This window comes from Carassius auratus, chromosome 37 (genome assembly GCF_003368295.1).
Source record: "Carassius auratus strain Wakin chromosome 37, ASM336829v1, whole genome shotgun sequence".
Classification (NCBI taxonomy): Eukaryota; Metazoa; Chordata; class Actinopteri; order Cypriniformes; family Cyprinidae; genus Carassius; species Carassius auratus.
Genome location: NC_039279.1, coordinates 12111052 through 12130055, shown reverse-complemented (window position 1 = coordinate 12130055; position 19004 = coordinate 12111052). Strand labels below are relative to the sequence as shown.

At 41.0% G+C, this 19004-nt stretch overlaps 1 protein-coding gene across 3 annotated transcripts in view; it reads right to left on the bottom strand.

Moving 5' to 3' along the window:
* LOC113056207 (monocarboxylate transporter 12-B-like) overlaps window positions 1–19004 on the bottom strand; it is a 26283-nt gene extending 7279 nt beyond the window's left edge. Inside the window, exons 1-6 of one of the 3 annotated variants that reach the window (XM_026222803.1) lie at window positions 18850–19004; window positions 18521–18767; window positions 17072–17323; window positions 15522–15625; window positions 2575–2718; window positions 1892–2486 (exon numbers count right to left, since the gene is read on the bottom strand). In XM_026222803.1, coding sequence (XP_026078588.1) covers window positions 1892–2486; window positions 2575–2718; window positions 15522–15625; window positions 17072–17323; window positions 18521–18579 — 1154 coding nt within the window. In that variant the 5' untranslated portion in view covers window positions 18580–18767; window positions 18850–19004. Of the gene's footprint in view, window positions 1–1891; window positions 2487–2574; window positions 2719–15521; window positions 15626–17071; window positions 17324–18520; window positions 18796–18849 lie in introns of those variants that run through there. The other 2 variants (XM_026222805.1, XM_026222804.1) reach the window with 2 other exon arrangements.

Sequence of the window (19004 nt, the reverse complement as noted above, 5' to 3'; positions counted from 1 at the left end):
GTGTCGACTCATTGAGAATGTCAGCCCATTCTTCCCCCAGAAGTCAGTGTCAAGGCCATTACTATCTAAATCTACATGGGAGCCCACTATAACCCCTGAATTGCTCTCATCCCAGAGCTCATCCTAGTAAAGTAGTAAACATACTATGTATGTACACATACTCCCCGGTCGCCGCAGCATAAATGTCTGCCCACTGCTCCAGGTGTGTTCACGGTGTGTGTGTTCACTGCTGTGTGTGTGCACTTTGGATGGGTTAAATTCAGAACAGTATGGGTCACCATACTTTGCTGTATGTCACATCACTTTTTTTTTTTTTTATGTGTTTGGGCCGCACACTCCCCTACCACTCATAGCAAAGTGGAGGTGTTAGTTCCCAAATTGCCTGTTTATCCTGATACGACCATTGAGGTCGTTCTTGAGTTTTCGGTCTGTCAGTCGGTGACCCAAGAAGGCAACCTTGGGTTACTTGGTTACCCAGAAGTGACCATGGCTGCCGACAGAATCTCTTGTTTTCCTACATCCTGGCCACTTCAGCTGATGGGATCTTCTCTTCTTCTGCCTTCTGTGTCTCGGCCAGAGCAGCCAATGGAATCTTCTGTTCTCCTATCTATTGTTTCTCAAGACCAGCCATACAGATGCCAATACCTCAGCCGGCCTTACAAACCCCAGTTCCTCAGCCAGCCCTCCAGATGACTGTCTCTCAACTGGCCCTTTCAGATGGTCAAAAATCAAATAGCACTCGAGATGGTCCTAAGTCAGCTGGCCCTCCAGACGGTCCCAATTCAGCCGGCTATCCAGATGGTCTCAAGTCTGCTTGGAGATGCCGCCTGAGGCCATTACTTACTCCATATCTCTTTATATTCCAGTCCCTCCACATCTGCCCTGGTGGTCATCTGCTCTGCTGTGGTATTCTTTAAGCCCATCTAAACTACTCTGGTCGTTAGCTGCTCCACCTTGGAGGTCTTCAGCACCAGCTACTGTACACTGCTGTGGTGGTCGTCAGCTCCACTCTGGTGTTTTTTAAGCCCATCTACATTACTCTGGTGGTCATCTGCTCCACCATAGGGATCCTTAGTCTACACTGCTCTGATGGGCATCTGTTTTACTGTGGGAATCTTCAGTTACAGTACTTCTGCTCTGCATTGGAAGGGCTCAGCTCCATCTGTTCTGCCTTGTTAGCTTCCTGCTCAACTGGCTCCATCCTATGTATAAGAGCAATTACTCTCCACTTTTTTCTTGTCTGGTCTCGTCCTCCACTTACCTGGCTACTTTCTTATATACTTACCGGTCTTCAATTAGTCTTAATTTCCAGTCTTCACTAATGCATCACTGCACACCCGCCAGTACCTGAAACAAATAATTATTTATATTCCAGCTAAGAGCAATCTATATTCATTGAATTATATACAGTACTCACCTGGTTACCACGCTGCTTCTCTAAAATACATGTGAATAAAACCTTAGTTGTTAATGTTACATCTGAGTCTTCTCCTTCTGCACTTGTGACATTGGGAGTATACACATCTAACACATTGTCATTATTATTTTCTTAAATTTTCAAATATGTTCTTTTAATGAATTCATGATATCAGGACAAGTTTATCACCATGCTATTTTTTTTTTGTTTGTTTTACAAAAAAAAACAAAAACAAAAAAACAATAAATCAAAATTAATACTAATAAGAAAATTCATGCAAAAGTCATTGTCATAAGATCTAGGAAAAAATATTGTCATGTCATTGACCCAGCTTTTTATTGGAAAACTAAATCTGTTCTAAGAAAAACTGATAATCAGATCTTAAGAAAAGAAACAACATTTGTCTCAGTCAATAAATTACCTATTTCTGTTTTTGACTGTAATGCAATAGTAATACAGGACAAAACAACATACCTCCTGTCAGTGAACCAGCCAAATGTGATGTTGCCAATGATGTCAATGACCCCTAGTATGGACATCAGGAAGGCAGCATGCTGATGACTGACACCTACATCTAGCGCATACGGTACTAGGTACACAAACGGCAGACTGCACCCACTGGCCAGCAACAGGAAGGAGCCTGCCAGCACCAGGAAGTCAGGCATGAGCAAAAAGTGGCATTCCTGCATGGACTGAAGACAACGTTGTTTAGCATCTACTTCTAATTTATCTCCCACAGCGCTCCCTGTAGGAACGCTGTTCACTGCTGGTGGCTTAACACCATACTCGCACTCAGAGTCCACTGGAAGTGGACAGGCCTCCTCTTCTTTTAGAATGATAGGCCGTAACAGAGCTCCACATACACACAGGTTAGACACAAAGCCCCCTAAAATAAGGAGGGCTCCTCTCCATGAGTAGTGTTCGATTAGCAGCTGTACTACTGGGGCAAGTATGAAGGTCCCAATGCCACTCCCAGACATGGCAATGCCATAGGCCAAAGCCTTCCTTTCAAAGAAATAGATACCGACCATGGCAATAGCAGGAGTGTAGCAAAGGGCAAACCCAAGCCCTAAAAAGAAGAATATGAAATAAAACCACTACATACAAAGTACAGAAAATGAGTCTGTAGGTCAGTGTTTTATTCTTAGGACTCTTACCAGTTAACACTCCCAGGGTAAGGTAAAGATATTCCAGGCTGGTGGCGAAGGAGCTGAGGACTAAACCTATGGAGGACAAAAATCCTCCTAGCATTACAGCTACACGGCATGACAACCGATTCCCGATCAGGCTTCCGAGTGGAGCTGCAAAAAGTAATGTGAATAAACATTGTGCAAATCATATTAATAATAATATATCAGGAAGAAAAAAAAATCATAAAAACAACAACAAAAATATTACATAGAGTAAACATGTAAGTAATATTTAATGTAATGCTGGGTTTCCATACATGTACACTTAAATAAGGGCCTTTTTTAAAATATAAATTTATACTTGTATTCAACAAAGATGCAATTAAATTGATCAAAAGTGACAGTTTTATGTATTAACAAAAGATTTCTATTTTAAATAAATGTGCTGTTCTTGTGAAATCTCTATTCATTAAATAATCCTGAAAAAATTAGTAGGTTTCCACAAAAATATTAATCAGCTGTTTTCAAAATTGATTATAAGAAATGTTTCATGAGCACCAAACCAGCATTTTATAACGATGTCTGAAGGTTCATGTGAAACCAAAGACTGAAAAATGGCAAGGGCCGGATTAACATAAGAGCTAGGTAGGACTGAAGCCCTAGGGCCCAACGATGGAGGTGGCCTGTTACTTACTGGTATGTAACAATCCCTAGTAGATAAGGCATTTAACATAATTCACTCATAAATTAATTTTATTAATTAGAATTTGGATACGTTTTGATATTATCAATGGCTGCTTTTATGTATTTTTTTTTTTTGTTAAATTATTTTGTTGTTGTTTCTTGAAACATTGATTTAAATTGTAAATTATTATTTCAGTCAAATCTATAAAACCCTTTGCCACCCCAAACTACATATAAACGCCAGATAAGTGGCATAAAATTAATCAATGCAGCCACTTAATCCTTTGCTGTTTATTAACATGTGAACTTCCAGTTTAAATAACGTGACACTCTGCCCTCTATGTGTATAGAGCATCACAGTCCCGCCCACAGCCCGAGAGAGCTCTGGTGCCGGAAGTAAATTTCCCATTCATTTTTCTCATTGACTTTCGGAAAAATCCTTATCTAAAGAGTTTTAGAGCATGTCTGATGATAACCAGCTATGGCTGAACTCATAAGCATACAACATATCATTTAGAGTGAAAAAAGTAAGAGAAAATCAAAAAAAAAGTCAAAGGTACAAGACTGTGTACATATTTTCATTTCGAGCCCAGGAACTACTCATCCCATAAACCACCGCACCTCACTGAATTGGACTGAAGCCCACAGCCGCGAACGAGCCTTTTGAGCGACTTCATGATGGCTGCCCGCGTGAACTTTTGCCTTGTGCAACACAGGTTTTTATTTTATTTTATTTTTTTATTAATGATCTTCAGCCTTCACAGACCTTTGCGGGGTTTAACCAGACATTACACAAGTTCCACCAATCAGATGCATCACTGTGGGATTGTGGGATTGTTCAGGATTGTGGGTAATGAAGTACTTATCCAAGACATCGCGAATAAGAGGCATTTATCTCAAAAACAAGGTTAGTGCCCCATGAACTTTTGGCATTTATATAAGCATATACTATCGCTTAGTACAGCCGTAGCTGTTTTTAAGTCCACCATGTATGGTTACGTTTTTATGGCTTATTTCCCAAAAGTCAATGCAGAAATTGCATTGAATTTTTACTTTCGGCACCAGTTGTGGACAGGACTGTGATGCTCTATGACGCTGCTCCCATAGGCGGAAATCGCGGGGGGGGGGGGGGGACGACCCCTATCTGAGGGTTGCCCCCCCCCCAAAAAATATAATTGAAATATGTGTATTGTAAATAATATAATGATATCTAGTTAAACTAACTGTGTAAGTAGTTAAACAATACAAATGCAAACTGAGCAACAACAAAAAAAAAAGTTTTAAACATCTAGAGTTCACCCTGCTTTGCCTCACATTGCTTTGGTCCACTGCCTGTTCCCCTTTTACCTCACCACCACCAACACACACACACACACAAAGTCCGGTGTGAGATAACAACGTGTTCAGTAGTTGTGGAACTCCATAAGTCTAGCTTACTTTATTCACATTAAACATCGGATGAAGTGATTATTTTCGCCTTAATATAGATGATGCTGAGTCATGTCCAAAAAAATTATTGTGTACCAAATGTACTTTTGTCACCGATGTAGTCTGCGCTGTTAGCGATTATAACAGGCATTTTATACAGGCGTTTACCTAGCTTGTTTAATAACATCCTACACACACCCATAGTGTACGCATATACAAGTCTTGTACATTAGATTAGATTAGTGCGGTTGCTATATTAATATTAATATTAATAATATTAATAAATACATATTTTGTATGTATTTATTTATTTCATATTTTATTTGTAAAAAATGTTTTTTAATTTTGGAGTATCTATTATTTATATTGCATTTTATTTTATTTATTTATTTTATTTATTTATTTATTTTCTCTTCTTCAAATTTTGTAGGCAATTTGGTTTTTGATTGCATTTTTTTATTGTTAAGGTGGCCTGGACTTGGGGACCGCTGGGGGGCTGGGTGATTGAGGGTTTAGAGGGTCAATTTTGTATGGTATATTTTTGGAGAAGAAATTGTATGCAATTGTATATGACCCTCTCTTTGAAAAAGAAATAAAAAATTGATCCCCAAAAAATAAATTATTATTTTTTGTTTTTCCCCCCGTCTTTCACATCTATACCGATCTCACTATACAGTTGTGTGAGGGTGTATGTCTAAGAGTGTGTATGCTTTCATTTTGCTAGAAAAGGCAAATGTTTTTACATATGCATGTTTTAATTATAACTGAAGCAACAACATTGCTATTAAATGTGCTATATAAATAAATAAAAGTTGAAGTTAAGTTCAAATTCCATTGTATTTTGGTGGCTTGATTGTGTAAACAACTTCAAAAACGTGTTTTGAAAACATTTTTTGAAGAATGTTTTGGTCAATTTAGTCAGCTTTTTCATTGAACCAAAAATAAATGTTGAGAAGAAGGATAATGGAATGTTCTCCATGCAATAGTAAGGCTTTCCTCTCTGTACACATATCCTTAAGTACAATTTTGCCTGTTTTATTGGTGTCCCCTTCAAAACTTGCTCGTGAGAAAATGAGGTGGTATCCTCACAATTATATTCCTTCTTAGAGAAAAATGGTATATGTGAGGATTTCCAGTAAGGATTTAGACTGTATCACAGTACTGAGACTGCTCTCCTTAGAGTTACAAATGATCTGTTCTTATCATCTGATCGTGGGTGTATCTCTCTATTTGTTTTATTGGATCTTAGTGCTGCGTTTGACACAATTGACCACAGCATTCTTTTGCATAGACTTGAACACTTTGTTGGCATCAGTGGAAGTGCATTAGCATGGTTTAAATCATACTTATATGACCGCCATCAGTTCGTAGCAGTGAATGAAGATGTATCATATCGATCACAAGTGCAGTATGGAGTACCTCAAGGCTCAGTAATAGGGCCACTACTCTTCACGCTTTATATGTTACCCTTGGGAGATATCATCAGGAAACATGGTGTCAGCTTTCACTGTTATGCTGATGATACTCAGTTCTATATTTCTTTGCGGCCCGGTGAAACACACCAATTTGAAAAACTAATGGAATGCATAGTCGATATAAAAAAACTGTATGACGAGTAATTTCTTACTGCTAAATTCAGAAAAAACAGAGGTGTTAATTATAGGACCTAAAAACTCTGCTTGTAATAACCTAGAACACTGTCTAAGACTTGATGGTTGCTCTGTCAATTCTTCGTCATCAGTTAGGAACCTAGGTGTGCTACTTGATTGCAATCTTTCCTTAGAAAGCCACGTTTCTAGCATTTGTAAAACTGCATTTTTCCATCTCAAAAATATATCTGAATTACGGCCTATGCTCTCAATGTCAAATGCAGAAATGTTAATCCATGCATTTATGACCTCAAGGTTAGACTATTGTAATGCTTTATTGGGTGGTTGTTCTGCACGCTTAGTAAACAAACTACAGCTAGTCCAAAATGCAGCAGCAAGAGTTCTTACTAGAACCAGGAAGTATGACCATATTAGCCCTGTCCTGTCAACACTGCACTGGCTCCCTATCAAACATCGTATAGATTTTAAAATATTGCTTATTACTTATAAAGCCCTGAATGGTTTAGCACCTCAGTATTTAAATGAGCTACTTTTACATTATACTCCTCTACGTCCGCTACGTTCTCAAAACTCAGGCAATTTGATAATACCTAGAATATCAAAATCAACTGCAGGCGGCAGATCCTTTTCCTATTTGGCGCCTAAACTCTGGAATAACCTACCTAACATTGTTCGGGAGGCAGACACACTCTTGCAGTTTAAATCTAGAAAGACCCATCTCTTTAACCTGGCATTCACATAACATACTAATATGCTTTTAATATCCAAATCCGTTAAAGGATTTTTAGGCTGCATTAATTAGGTAAACCGGAACCGGAAACACTTCACATAACACCTGATGTACTTGCTACCACATTAGAAGAATGGCATCTACGCTAATATTTGTCTGTTTCTCTTTTGTTCCGAGGTCACCGTGGCCACCAGATCCAGTCTGTGTCCAGATCAGAGGATCACTGCAGTCACCCGGATCCAGTACGTATCCAGACCAGATGGTGGATCAGCACCTAGAAAGGACCTCTACTGCCCTGAAAGACAGCTGAGACCAGGACAACTAGTAGAGTTGGGTCCGAGTCCACCTTTGTCGAGTACGAGTCAAGACCAAGTCCAGAAACATCAAGTCCAAGTCCAAGTCCGAGTCCAAAAGGGGCCGAGTTGGACTCAAGTCCGAGTTCTTAAAGGCCGAGTCCGAGTCGAGTCCGCCCGAGTCCAGAAAGTAATTAAATTAAAAAAGATTATAAATTGGTATTGTAAATTTTTACATTCTATTAATATTTTAACCTTTCAACCCATTTAACCAATGGCAATATAAAAATGTAATAAAAAATACCACTGTTACATCTAGTCATTGCCATTGAACATTTTTATTTTATGTCAACAGAACTAGCTTCCTATCAAAAAAGGTTTCAAAGGTTTTATTGTATTACAAGTGCATGAAAATACAAATGAACCTGTTTTATTATTGTATCACACTATATTGTCCTCCAGTTATATTTATTATAAATATAATATATTTATTTGTTAACCCTCCATCCTAGAACATCTCACTCAATCCTATTCCATTATCATGTATAGCACAATTGTTTATACACTTATTTATTTGCTAATTTGTAAATCTCTCTCTTTTTTTTTGTCTGAGTGTTGTTGTCTCTGTGTACTGGAAGCTTATGTCACTAAAACAAATTCCTTGTATGCGTAAGCATACTTGCCAATAAAGCTCTTTCTGATTCTGATTCTGAGTTAAAGCTGACATTTCAATTATTTAATGCCTCTCCCCCACATTCGACAGAGGTAAAGTGCAGCCAATGAGGAGATCCTTAATGATGGCATTATGAATTTCCTGTTGTCTTGGGAGAACTTGCATCATAAAGTAGCACTGCTTGTTTGGCCAATTCTAGTCTTGCAAATCCTGCAATGCTGAGCTGCGCAGCATCTGTTGGTTGCTGCTGCTGTCTTTGGTACTCGGTTGTATCGGTTTTTGGATCACCAGTACACTGAACCGAAAACCGTTTCTTTCGGTTGCGTCCGATTTGAGAGCCGATGAACCGATGATACTGCGCATGCATGTAATTTTTCAAGTATTTTGTTAAACATCGGAAAGTGTGCTAAAATAACTAATATATATATATATATATATATATATATATATATATATATATATATATATATTTTTTAAGATGCATGTTTCTAATCTGTATATTGTAGATTATGTATGGGCCAAAGGGGTTTTCAGGGAAGTTGGACAATAATTAAGACTCTAAAGACTATGTTTAAGAGGAATAAGGGATTATTTATGAAATATCTGTACTGTATTTATAGTTAATGAAGACAGATTCACAAATTGAGTTTGTAGTAAACAGAACATGAACACGAGTAGAGCAGCTGATGAAACTGAACTGCAGCACGTGCTGGTTTGAGCGATGCTCGTTTTCGAGTCAAGAATTGGTAGCATCGTTTTTCGGATCATCAGTAAACTGAACAGAAAACCGTTTTTTTTTTTCGGAGGCGTCCAGTTCGAGAACCGAGGAGCTGATGATACTGCGCATGCGTGATTCAGCGTGAAACCGACTGACTCACAGCGCGTCTGAACCGAACTGATTCTTTTGGTGATTGATTCTGAACTGATTCTGTGCTAATGTTATGAGTGCAGGTAATCCGAGGGCTTGAATGAAGGGCAATCCGACGAAACGTAAGTTCATTTAATAACAAATACATCGCAATGGATTATGTATAGTAAATGGATCATGGTTTCTGCGCTGATGACACCTAATTTACTTTATATCTTCAAGACTTAAATTCTCGTATGCACATTATTGCAGTTGCTGCATTTGGGTGTGTTGTTGCAAAACTTAATTGTAAACTTTTCATGATTATGAGGTTTTTAACTGACTGAAATTATGATTAGTGACTTTATATATTTGAATGTTTGATCGACATCGCCAATGCCAGCCATTACGTCGAGCGTAAAAGAACCAGTGAACCATTTTTTTAAACCGGTTTATTGAATCAAACCTTCCGAAAGAACCGGTTCGCGGAAAAGAATCAAACTTTCCATCACTAATCCACATTGATATCCAGTGAGTGATGCGTGTGTTTCGTCTGTAAGCATGAGATGATATGCTACTGCTGCCTGCCGGTGTGGTGCAGTAAAATGACATCAGGGGAGACATTCATTAATTTATCATCTCAATTTTATGCTGGTTTTATTGTTACACACGCGGACTCGACTGTACTCTGAATATTTTCCAAGTCCAAAATGTTCAAGTCCATGTCAAGTCCGAGTACAAATACACCCGAGTGCATGACAAGTCTGAGTTCATTCAAAATTGGACTCGAGTCCGAGTTCGAGTACCCCAACTCTTACAACTAGAGCCCCAGATACAGATCCCCTGTAAAGACCTTGTCTCAGAGGACCACCGGGACAAGACCACAGAAACCAGATGATTCTTCTGCACAATCTGACTTTGCTGCAGCCTGGAATTGAACTACTGGTTTCGTCTGGTCAGAGGAGAACTGGCCCCCACACTGAGCCTGGTTTCTCCCAAGGTTTTTTTTCTCCATTCTGTCACCGATGGAGTTTCGGTTCCTTGCCGCTGTCGCCTCTGGCTTGCTTAGTTGGGGTCACTTCATTTACAGTGATATCGTTGACTTGATTGCAAATAAATGCACAGACACTATTTAAATTGAACAGAGATGGCATAACTGAATTCAATGATGAACTGCCTTTAACTATAATTTGGCATTATTGAGACACAGTTTTCCAAATGAATGTTGTTCAGTTGCTTTGACGCAATGTATTTTGTTTAAAGCGCTATATAAATAAAGGTGAATTAGAATTTACTAATCTTGTGAATTAGCAAATTTTATTGTACAAATATGTTTTTAATTGGCTATTAAAGTTCATATGGGAATATTACATGACACACTGATCCTTTAACAATGCATTGGTGCAAAAACGTACACCTTTTGAACCAGTCTTGCAACATGATTTATCCACTGCCACAAATACAAAATAATGATTTTGTGCACTTTATTTACTGAACCAATATTTTTAAATTGGCCTTTGAACTTAGCTTTATTGCATGGCAAAAAAATAAAAAATAAAAAAAATAAGGCATTACCTTGCCAAAACACTTACAGGGCTCACTGATCTCATGGCATTATTGAGCTTTCCAAATTCAAACTTTGCATGCAACAATCAGGCAGCCATTTACAGCACCCTGATCCAATTGCATACATGCATCATCAGATTGATAGTACTCTAATGTTGGGGGATCCATTGAGGGTGACAGTCATATTTCAGGGTGACCATGCCACTCTTTATCATAACCATGCTAAATTTAGTGCCAGTATGAGCGCTCATTGGTGCCCCTTCAGCTGATGGTGCCCTAGGCGACAGCCCAACGACACTGATTATATGTATACAGTAAAGGCTCTGTGTGCTGAAGACAGATACAATAGGTCTGATGATGCAAAGTGAAGTGTCGAGGTAAATGGTACAAAACTGTAAATACAAGCATTGTAATCCACACATGACACATCAGCAGCTGGTCCGTCCTTCTCCACAAGGCAGCTCTGTGGACGTATGTGTCCAGCATTCAAACTGGACACATGGAGTTAAGGCCTGCTGCACTCAGCACTCACTGCTCAGTTGTGGTGTGACAGAGGGAACCTTTGGAACATAACCTGCTCGATATAGAAATGCTTTAGCCATGCTGGGCACAAAGTCAAGATGAGTAGGGGCCACTGAGAGGGCCTGAAGGTCTCCAACTCTCTTTAGAGAAGTAATTGCCAACAGGAAGGCAGTCTTTATATTCAGATGACGATCTGATATCTCCTGAATCAGTTCAAATGGAGCTTTACACAGAGCCTCTAACACCACAGCCAAGTCTCAGGTCTCAGCCTCAGCGCACCGTGGAGAAAACGTGGGGTGTCTGCCCACTGACTGGCCCCCGAGGGGGACATGGTAGGCCCCAATGACTGCTACATAAACTTTTAAAGTGGAGTGGGTCAACCCTGCAGCGAACCTGGCTTGTAGAAACTCCAGAATTGTACCAACTGGGCAGTTAGCTGGGTCAAGCTGGCGGTCTCTGCACCATGAGGTGAAGGCTTCCACCTCATGGCATACAGTTGCCTTGTTGAGGGAGCTCTGGATTGGAGGATGGCCTCAACAACCCCGGTTGAGAGACCAGATGCTATGAGCTGTGCCCCCTCAGGGGCCACACCCACAGTTTCCACAACTCTGAGTAGATCTCTCCTGACTGGAATCTCCCATGGAGAGCCGTTGAGGAGTGAGATGAGATCTGAGAACTATACTCGGCCCGGCCAGAATGGGGCTACTAATAATAGCCAAACCCAGTACCGGCGTGCTCTCGCCAGAACTCCCGGGAGCAGAGAGATTGGGGGAAAAGCATACAGACAAAGTCTTGGCCAAGTCTGTACCATAGTGTCCAGTCCCAGAGGAGCTGGATGAACTAGAGAGAACTGGAGTGGGCATTGCAATGTCTCTTGAGTCAAAAAGAGGTCCACCTGAGCCTGGCCAAGAACTCTCCATATCTGCTTCACCACCCCGGGGCATCCATTCCCTGAGCCTCTACCCGTCTCGACAGGACGTCTGCTCCCATATTGAGTATCCAGGAATGTATACTGCTCTGAGTGAGAGGAGTTTGTCTTGGGACCACACAAGGCTCTGGTGTGCCAGCTTGTGTAAGGGTCGCGAATGCAGACCTCCCTGGTGGTTGATGTAAGAGACCACTGATGTGTTGTCAGTGTGCACCAACACATTGTGACCTCTCAGGTCTGGGAGGAAGTGTTTTAATGCTTGATACATGGCCAGTATCTACAGACAATTGATATGCCATGTCAGATGGCGACCACTCCACAGAGCACGGGCAGGGTGGCCACTCATGACCTCACCCCAGCCGGTGAGGGATACATCCGTCGCTAGCATTACACAGGGACAAAGAGCTTACAGCACCGGGCCTTGATTCAAGAACCAAGGTTTCTTCAACATATCTAAGTCACAGATTCATCGCCTTGTGAAGTGGATTCCCCCTCGGAGGAAAAATCCCTTGGTCTTGGCCACCACTGAAAGGCCCAGCAGGCCAATAGATATCACTTTAGTCGAAGTTACCATCATACCCAGCAATTTCTGAAACTGCTTGACATTGAGTAACTGACCTTATCTGACTATCGACTGATGTGAGGATCAACTCGATAGGAGCAGGGGACAGATGTGCTTGCATTGTGGTCAAATCCCACACCACGCCTACATAAGTGGTCCTCTGTAGTGAAGAAAGTACACTTTTCTTGGCATTCAGTCTCAAACCCATCTCCCCCATGTGGGCAAGAACATCTCGATGTCGAACTGCCATCTGCTCTGATTGTTCTAAAATCAACCAATCGTCAATATAGTTTAGACATACTTTGTAAACGTGCGGGGTGAGAGTGCAAGGCCAAATGGAAGTACTCAATATTGGTATGCTTCACCCCCAAAAGCAAACCTCAGAAACTTCCTGTGTTGGGGAAGGATGGAGACATGGAAGTATGCATCTTTGAGATCTGTCATGACAAACCAGTCCTTGGACCTGATTTGAGATGCAACCTGCTTGATGGTGGGCATCTTGAACTTCAGTCTCATGACTGAACGGTTTAACTGATGCAGATCTATGATCAGATCCTGATGTATGCTCCTCAGATCCAGCTTAGGGTAGGAAGTCCCCAACCCTTTGACCTCCGGTCCTGGGGCAGGGGAGCACTGGTGGCAACACTCTTCTGTGCCTCTCTGTACGAGGAGCCGGTACGCAGAGGGCCTGCTCCCGACCAGCAGCCCCCGGATCTAGAGAGCGGTGATGGAGGAACCACTGAAATGCCACCACCTGTTTATGGGCCTCCTGGTACCTGTCGAGGACTGAGTTGACAGCGTCGCCTGAACAGGCCAGAAGGTGCCAGCGGGGCATCCAGGAGAAAGACCTAATCCTTTTATCTCATCTCAGATAAGGTCAACCACAGATGCCTCTCCACTGCCACCATTTCTGCCATGGACCACCCAATGGCACGAGCAGTCTCGTGAGTAAGTCTTCGTCTTAACTCTGCAATGTTATCGGAGTTAAGCTCCTTACCCTCATCCAGCTCCTTAAGCAGGTCTGCCTGGTACGCCTGTAAGACAGACATAGTGTGCATTCACGCACTGGCCTGACCTCCTGCCGTGTAGCCCTTGCCCACCAGCGCTGATGTTGTGCGCAACGTCCTAGAGGGCAGTGCTGGTCCCTAAACCAGTCTTTTACAGATCCAGCAGCTAGACTGAAATATCGACTTGGGGACTATGGGCATTCTAAATATTCTTCCTGTTTTGAAGAAGGAGTGGAAAGCTCTGCTTAGGATGTTGGCGGACCTCCGATAACTGGGAATGCAAGTGGGTGGACTGGCACAGACTTTTTGGACATTGGCAGGAGAATTGGAACTGTGATTTTGGGTTGGGTTTTTAATGATTGCTTAGACAATCCCTTGCCACCTCAGGAGATGGAGGAGCTTTAGACTCTCAACTTTTGGAGCTTCACTGATTTTCTCTTTTACCGCAATTTATAAATGTCATGTCGATCTGAGCTGATTGCACTGCCCCAGGAGATGCCAGTCTGCTCTAGCTGATAGTGAATCTTCAGTCTTTCTCATAAGTGAAAGTCAAGGTGGAAGAGGGCAGCAAAGACTACCCCCATGGTTCTGACTCCAGTGGGTCCCGGAAGACCTGACTCCGGTGGTCTCAGATATCGCCACAGAGCTGCCTGATTTCACTACTGCTGCCATAATCAAGGTCATCTTTGCCTTTTACCTCAGGGCTGTTTTGCGTGCATGGGCCGCCTCCAAGTCCACTCAAGAGCACACTCCAGTCTGGGAGCCCTCAGAGTCCACTCATGAACTTGCTCCAGTCCAGGAGTCTGGTTCCACACAGAATCCACTCAAGAGCCTGCTCCAGTCTAGAAGTCCTCAGTTTACTTCAGGTGTGCCTTCCCTCCCCCTGATCCGCCTCCTTTCCACCTACCTCCTGAACTTTTGTTTTCTGGTGGAGTGTCTGATATCTGCTCCTTAGTCATTGTATTTTTTTTTTATGTTTTACAATAAATGCTGCAATTGGATCTGGTATTTTTGGAGCATTCTATGACTATGTCTATGTGCTGCCCACGAGGCTATCGTGAATCTTAGCCTAAGTCAAGTCCGGATATTATCCTCTTTCAGGGCCAGAAAGAAAATGTTTTAATAATAAAACTAGTTTATTTGAAGTAAAGAGTCATATGCTCAAAAGTTGCTGCCATTTCTGGAAACCTGTTTGCTTCTATTTATGCTTTTAATGTGTTGTGGCGAAGTCGTGGCCTAATGGTTAGAGAGTTGGACTCATAATCCAAAAGTATGTGAGTACGAGTCTTGGGCCGGCTGGATTTGTAGGTGTATTGTATTGTGAATGTGACTCAATGGTGCTCTCTGCCGGTAGCGATTATTAAGATGGTGGATCGAACACTCCCGGTGGCTTCACTGCCTGTTGGCAGTTTAGAATGCGATGAGCGATGCAGTCATATATAGATCAGTGGGAACTACATTGTTTGATGGAAGGATACAGTTTTTATTTTTATCATTACACTTTATTTGCTATGTTTTATTCTGTGAAACCTTACTACGTATATAAAATGACCATTTAATTAAAAAGCAATAAGCCCTGTGATGCCTTGGTTTACAGTGAATTTATAATAGCTAAGGGGGTTTTTAGCTCTTAGCTCTTTTAAATTCACAGAAAACCACTGCTTCTTTGGGTTTATTTCTTTATTTGAAATCTTTAAATAATAACAGCATTACTTGTGTCTTTTGTTTACTCGTCAGCTGCCTAATGATGTTCTTTCCTTAATGTAATTCTTACTATCAACAGCAGAGAGCACTGGGTGTAAGGAAAGCAAACAGGCCTGTTTTTTTATGGGGGGTCAAGCTTGAGAAACTATTGTGTTCTCTCAAGATGTTCACTATGTGTTGCTAACTTCAAGAGAACGTTTTCAGTCTCCCACAGGCCGTAGGTATTTTTTAGTGTCTTATGCAACATTATTGTCTCAGATGGGCAAAAACTCTGTCTAAAACAACTGTGTGACCAATCTAGAAAAGAGAGTTTGTAACTGAATTCTGCTGATGGAAAACCTACTTCAGACTGGGCCAATAATGATGACTGTGATATATTAATGTTGAATGACTTTATTGACCAATAAGATTATTACATACCACACAGCATGGTTGTGCAGTCCACTAATGAATGAATCCATGCTGTCCCAGAGTAATCTCTTCCAAAGTGCATCTGAAACTCAACGAAGAATATGGAGATGCATCTGAAAAAGAGAAAAAGACAACTCTGATCAGACAAAACACACACAATAGAACCTGTGGTTTTAAAGGATTATAGTGTGACACTTCAAACAGCACGTTTTAAAAGTCCAGTGCCATTCACAGCGAGTAACAACGAAGAGCCGTGCGGTTCGTGGGTGTCTAGATATGAAAGACTGAGAAGGGGTAATGAGGCACAAGCCTCTGCAGTGCCTGTTCTGCACCTGAACAAACAAAACTACATCACCATGCAGGTCATTCGGGTTTGAGCACTCAGTGTGGGTATGACAGCCGGCAACTCTCACGTCTTCTGCCACTGAGAAAAGACGTGTCTGGCCATCTGCCATCAAAGAAGGAGATGTGCTTCAGTCAACTGGTCCACAGTGAAAAAACCCAGTCGGCAAAGCCAAGTTGCAGTCTCAAAACATAAATTCTTACTTTAGAAGATGAATAACACACACATATGTGGATGATAAGAGCTTTGAAGGGGTTAAGGGAATATCCATAAGATAAAGAAGAGGTTAAAAAGGCTTTTTTTATCCGAAAACCACAGGCTGCCCTTTAAGCTCTAACAGAGTTTCATCATCTAGTACCTCTCTGGTTGATTATTACCACTTATCTCAACAGGACTTAAGAAATGGTCAAAAGCGTCCTTGTTTAAGAGGTGAGAGGTCACATAAACTATTGTATTCTAACCAGCCATCTTGCAATTTCATCTGTTCTACAGTACATCATTAGTGGATCTGCAGACCTGTCCTTCAGGTTCTTGCATTTCACACCTTTCCATGTAAGCCGATGATCATTTAATTTGAATAATGAAATAATGAAACATAATTAGCGTGGTCATTTCAGGACGTTCCTTGCCTGAGGGGAAAAACTAAATACTGCTAAACAGAACAGCCTTGTTTAAATCAGTATAAAAGAAAAGACTTTAACTCTTTAAACATATTACAGAAAAATGTCACAAGTGTGTCAACATAACCAAAGGAGTAAAAATACCTAAGAGTTGCTGGCCATTGGATGCAAAACAACAACAACAACAGCATCAACAAAAACACTGTGTTATCTATATCCATGTGTAAAGACCTGAAAGTTGTTTTCAAGTCTGTCAAATGTAACCTGACCTCAAAGGCTGCTGCAGAAACACCAGATAGCACTTGTCACTTTGTGAACCAGTGACTCATTCTAGGTAATTCTCAGCGTGGAATGAACTAAATATAGTTGTGCCTCATGTACTGTACTAATCAAAAGTATGTACTATTTAACAGGTTCAACCCATTTGAGAAACAAATCCTGACATTTTAAGGAGATACAATATTCTTAAGGTACTGAACATCAAGGTAAACTCTAGGATATAGCTGAAAACCCCCACCTTTCAATAAAGTTTGCTTAAAACTAGTTCTAGTTCTACACAGGTATGAATAACAGCTTACACCCTCCAAAAAGCTTACCTCGTAACAGCTCTGGTGCAAACAGTTACCACAAAGCAGCCAGCCACGATCATCCATCCCCACCCTCCATCAGGTGGAAGGACGCCTCCTTTCTTCTTCTCCGGAGCCATGGAATCTGTCCTTCCCACCACCTTTATTGCCTTCCAAAACTTCAAAACACCCAGTCTTAAACACAAGTTGCACCTCTCTGCCGCCACACTCACACTGTCATGGAATTCCTTCTGCAGATGTGAGGCCCGGTCAGTGACTCTGCTGAGTGCAAGATGACACAGTCAGCAAAACAGACAGGAATAACTAACAATCTCAGCTAAAATGATTAACAGGCACAATTGGTGATGCACATATTCTCTGAAAATGTGACATCTTCCAGGGTTTGGGGCTCCTCTTCGCTCTTTCAAATGATTCACAGTAAAGAGTAAAATGATGCATGACTGCATTCATGGGAAGTGTTTATGAGAGAGAGCCCAGCTTGGCGGGTTGCCATATTAACTTTGGCCTTGCAGTCTGCCTCCCTGACCCCTCTTCCCCCTTTGTCCCAGTTAAAAAGCAGTTTCCCCCCACTAAATACCATCCAGTTTTTGGCATCCTAAAATATACCTTGACACTAGTTGTTAGTCTATTAAAATAAGAGACAACGGTGTGGAAAATGAGATGCATAGTTTAAAGCCACAAAGAGTTACAGTAAAAACAATAAAATGTGGCTCTGTACACTATGTACACTGTCAGGATAAGATGACACCAGTTTTTGTCCCCCTTATTATGCAACTGAACTTGTGCTGTACTCTATGACTCTTCTAATCTTGATATCAGTCAACTGTGGAAACAGTCCCAATTGCAAATTTTTTTCAATGCAACATGAAAAAAAACACATAAATTGAACAGATTGAAGGTAGGCTTGTCTAACTGTTGATTTCTGGGATTATTTACTCTCAACTTCCTAAATTAAAAGTGTGCCATGTCAGTATATAAACACATTTTATGTGTGTAAATGCATCTCAGATTTAAAGTGGTTTCCTTCAGAAGTTGTCTGCAAAACAGAAAGCAGCACAACCAAAATAGCAATTAATAATAGATTTACATATACAATTAGCCTATATTTTGCACCTGCAAATCTTAAAGACACTTGTCATGATTTTGACTAATAATCTATTAGGTTAAACCTAAGAACGTTTTTAGAAGAGCAAAAATAATTGCAAATTATTACATTTGGCATAGTTAAACCCAGCATTATTATTATTAGATATTTATTTTTTGTCTTTAAAAGAATGCGTCAAATCGTTACAAAATTAATTTATTCTAATAGGTGTAATAATAAAGTAAGAAAACTTATAAAGTTTCGTGTCGTTTTGTTTTTAAAAACGGAATATAAATTCACCAGTGCGCGTCATTCCTGGTTGAAACCAGATGTTTAAAAAAAAACTTCTCAAAGTGGTAAATAAAGGCACTTACCATTTTATAAAATAACCGCAAACACGGTCCAAACTTTCCCCATTCAACTCCTCTCGCATGAACTGGCCCAGACGTCTGAAATTCTTCTGCACATCTGTTTAATTGAGTTGGTGCAGGATGTTCGTCAACATCCTGCGGCTTCCACCAGCGAACAAGTTCGCATCTGTCGGATCATCAAGACGAGGGGTACACTGACGTGTTTAGACGTGCGAACTGTGAACCTGTTTGCATGCAGTATCTACTCCCCCTTCACGTGAAAAGAAACGGATGCAAGTGTACATGGGAGGACAAGTATTTCTTATTTGCAGAACTCGCTATTTGGGACTTACCCTAGTTTCAGTTGCTGATGAGGAACACGCCAGTTTACAAACGAGTTCAGCATACAGCAATTTCTCATTTCACAAGTACGATCTATCAGGCCAACCAGATTTTTAATTGCTGGCAGGCAGCAGGGCTGGCCCAGGCTCTGTTGGTGCCCTAGGCG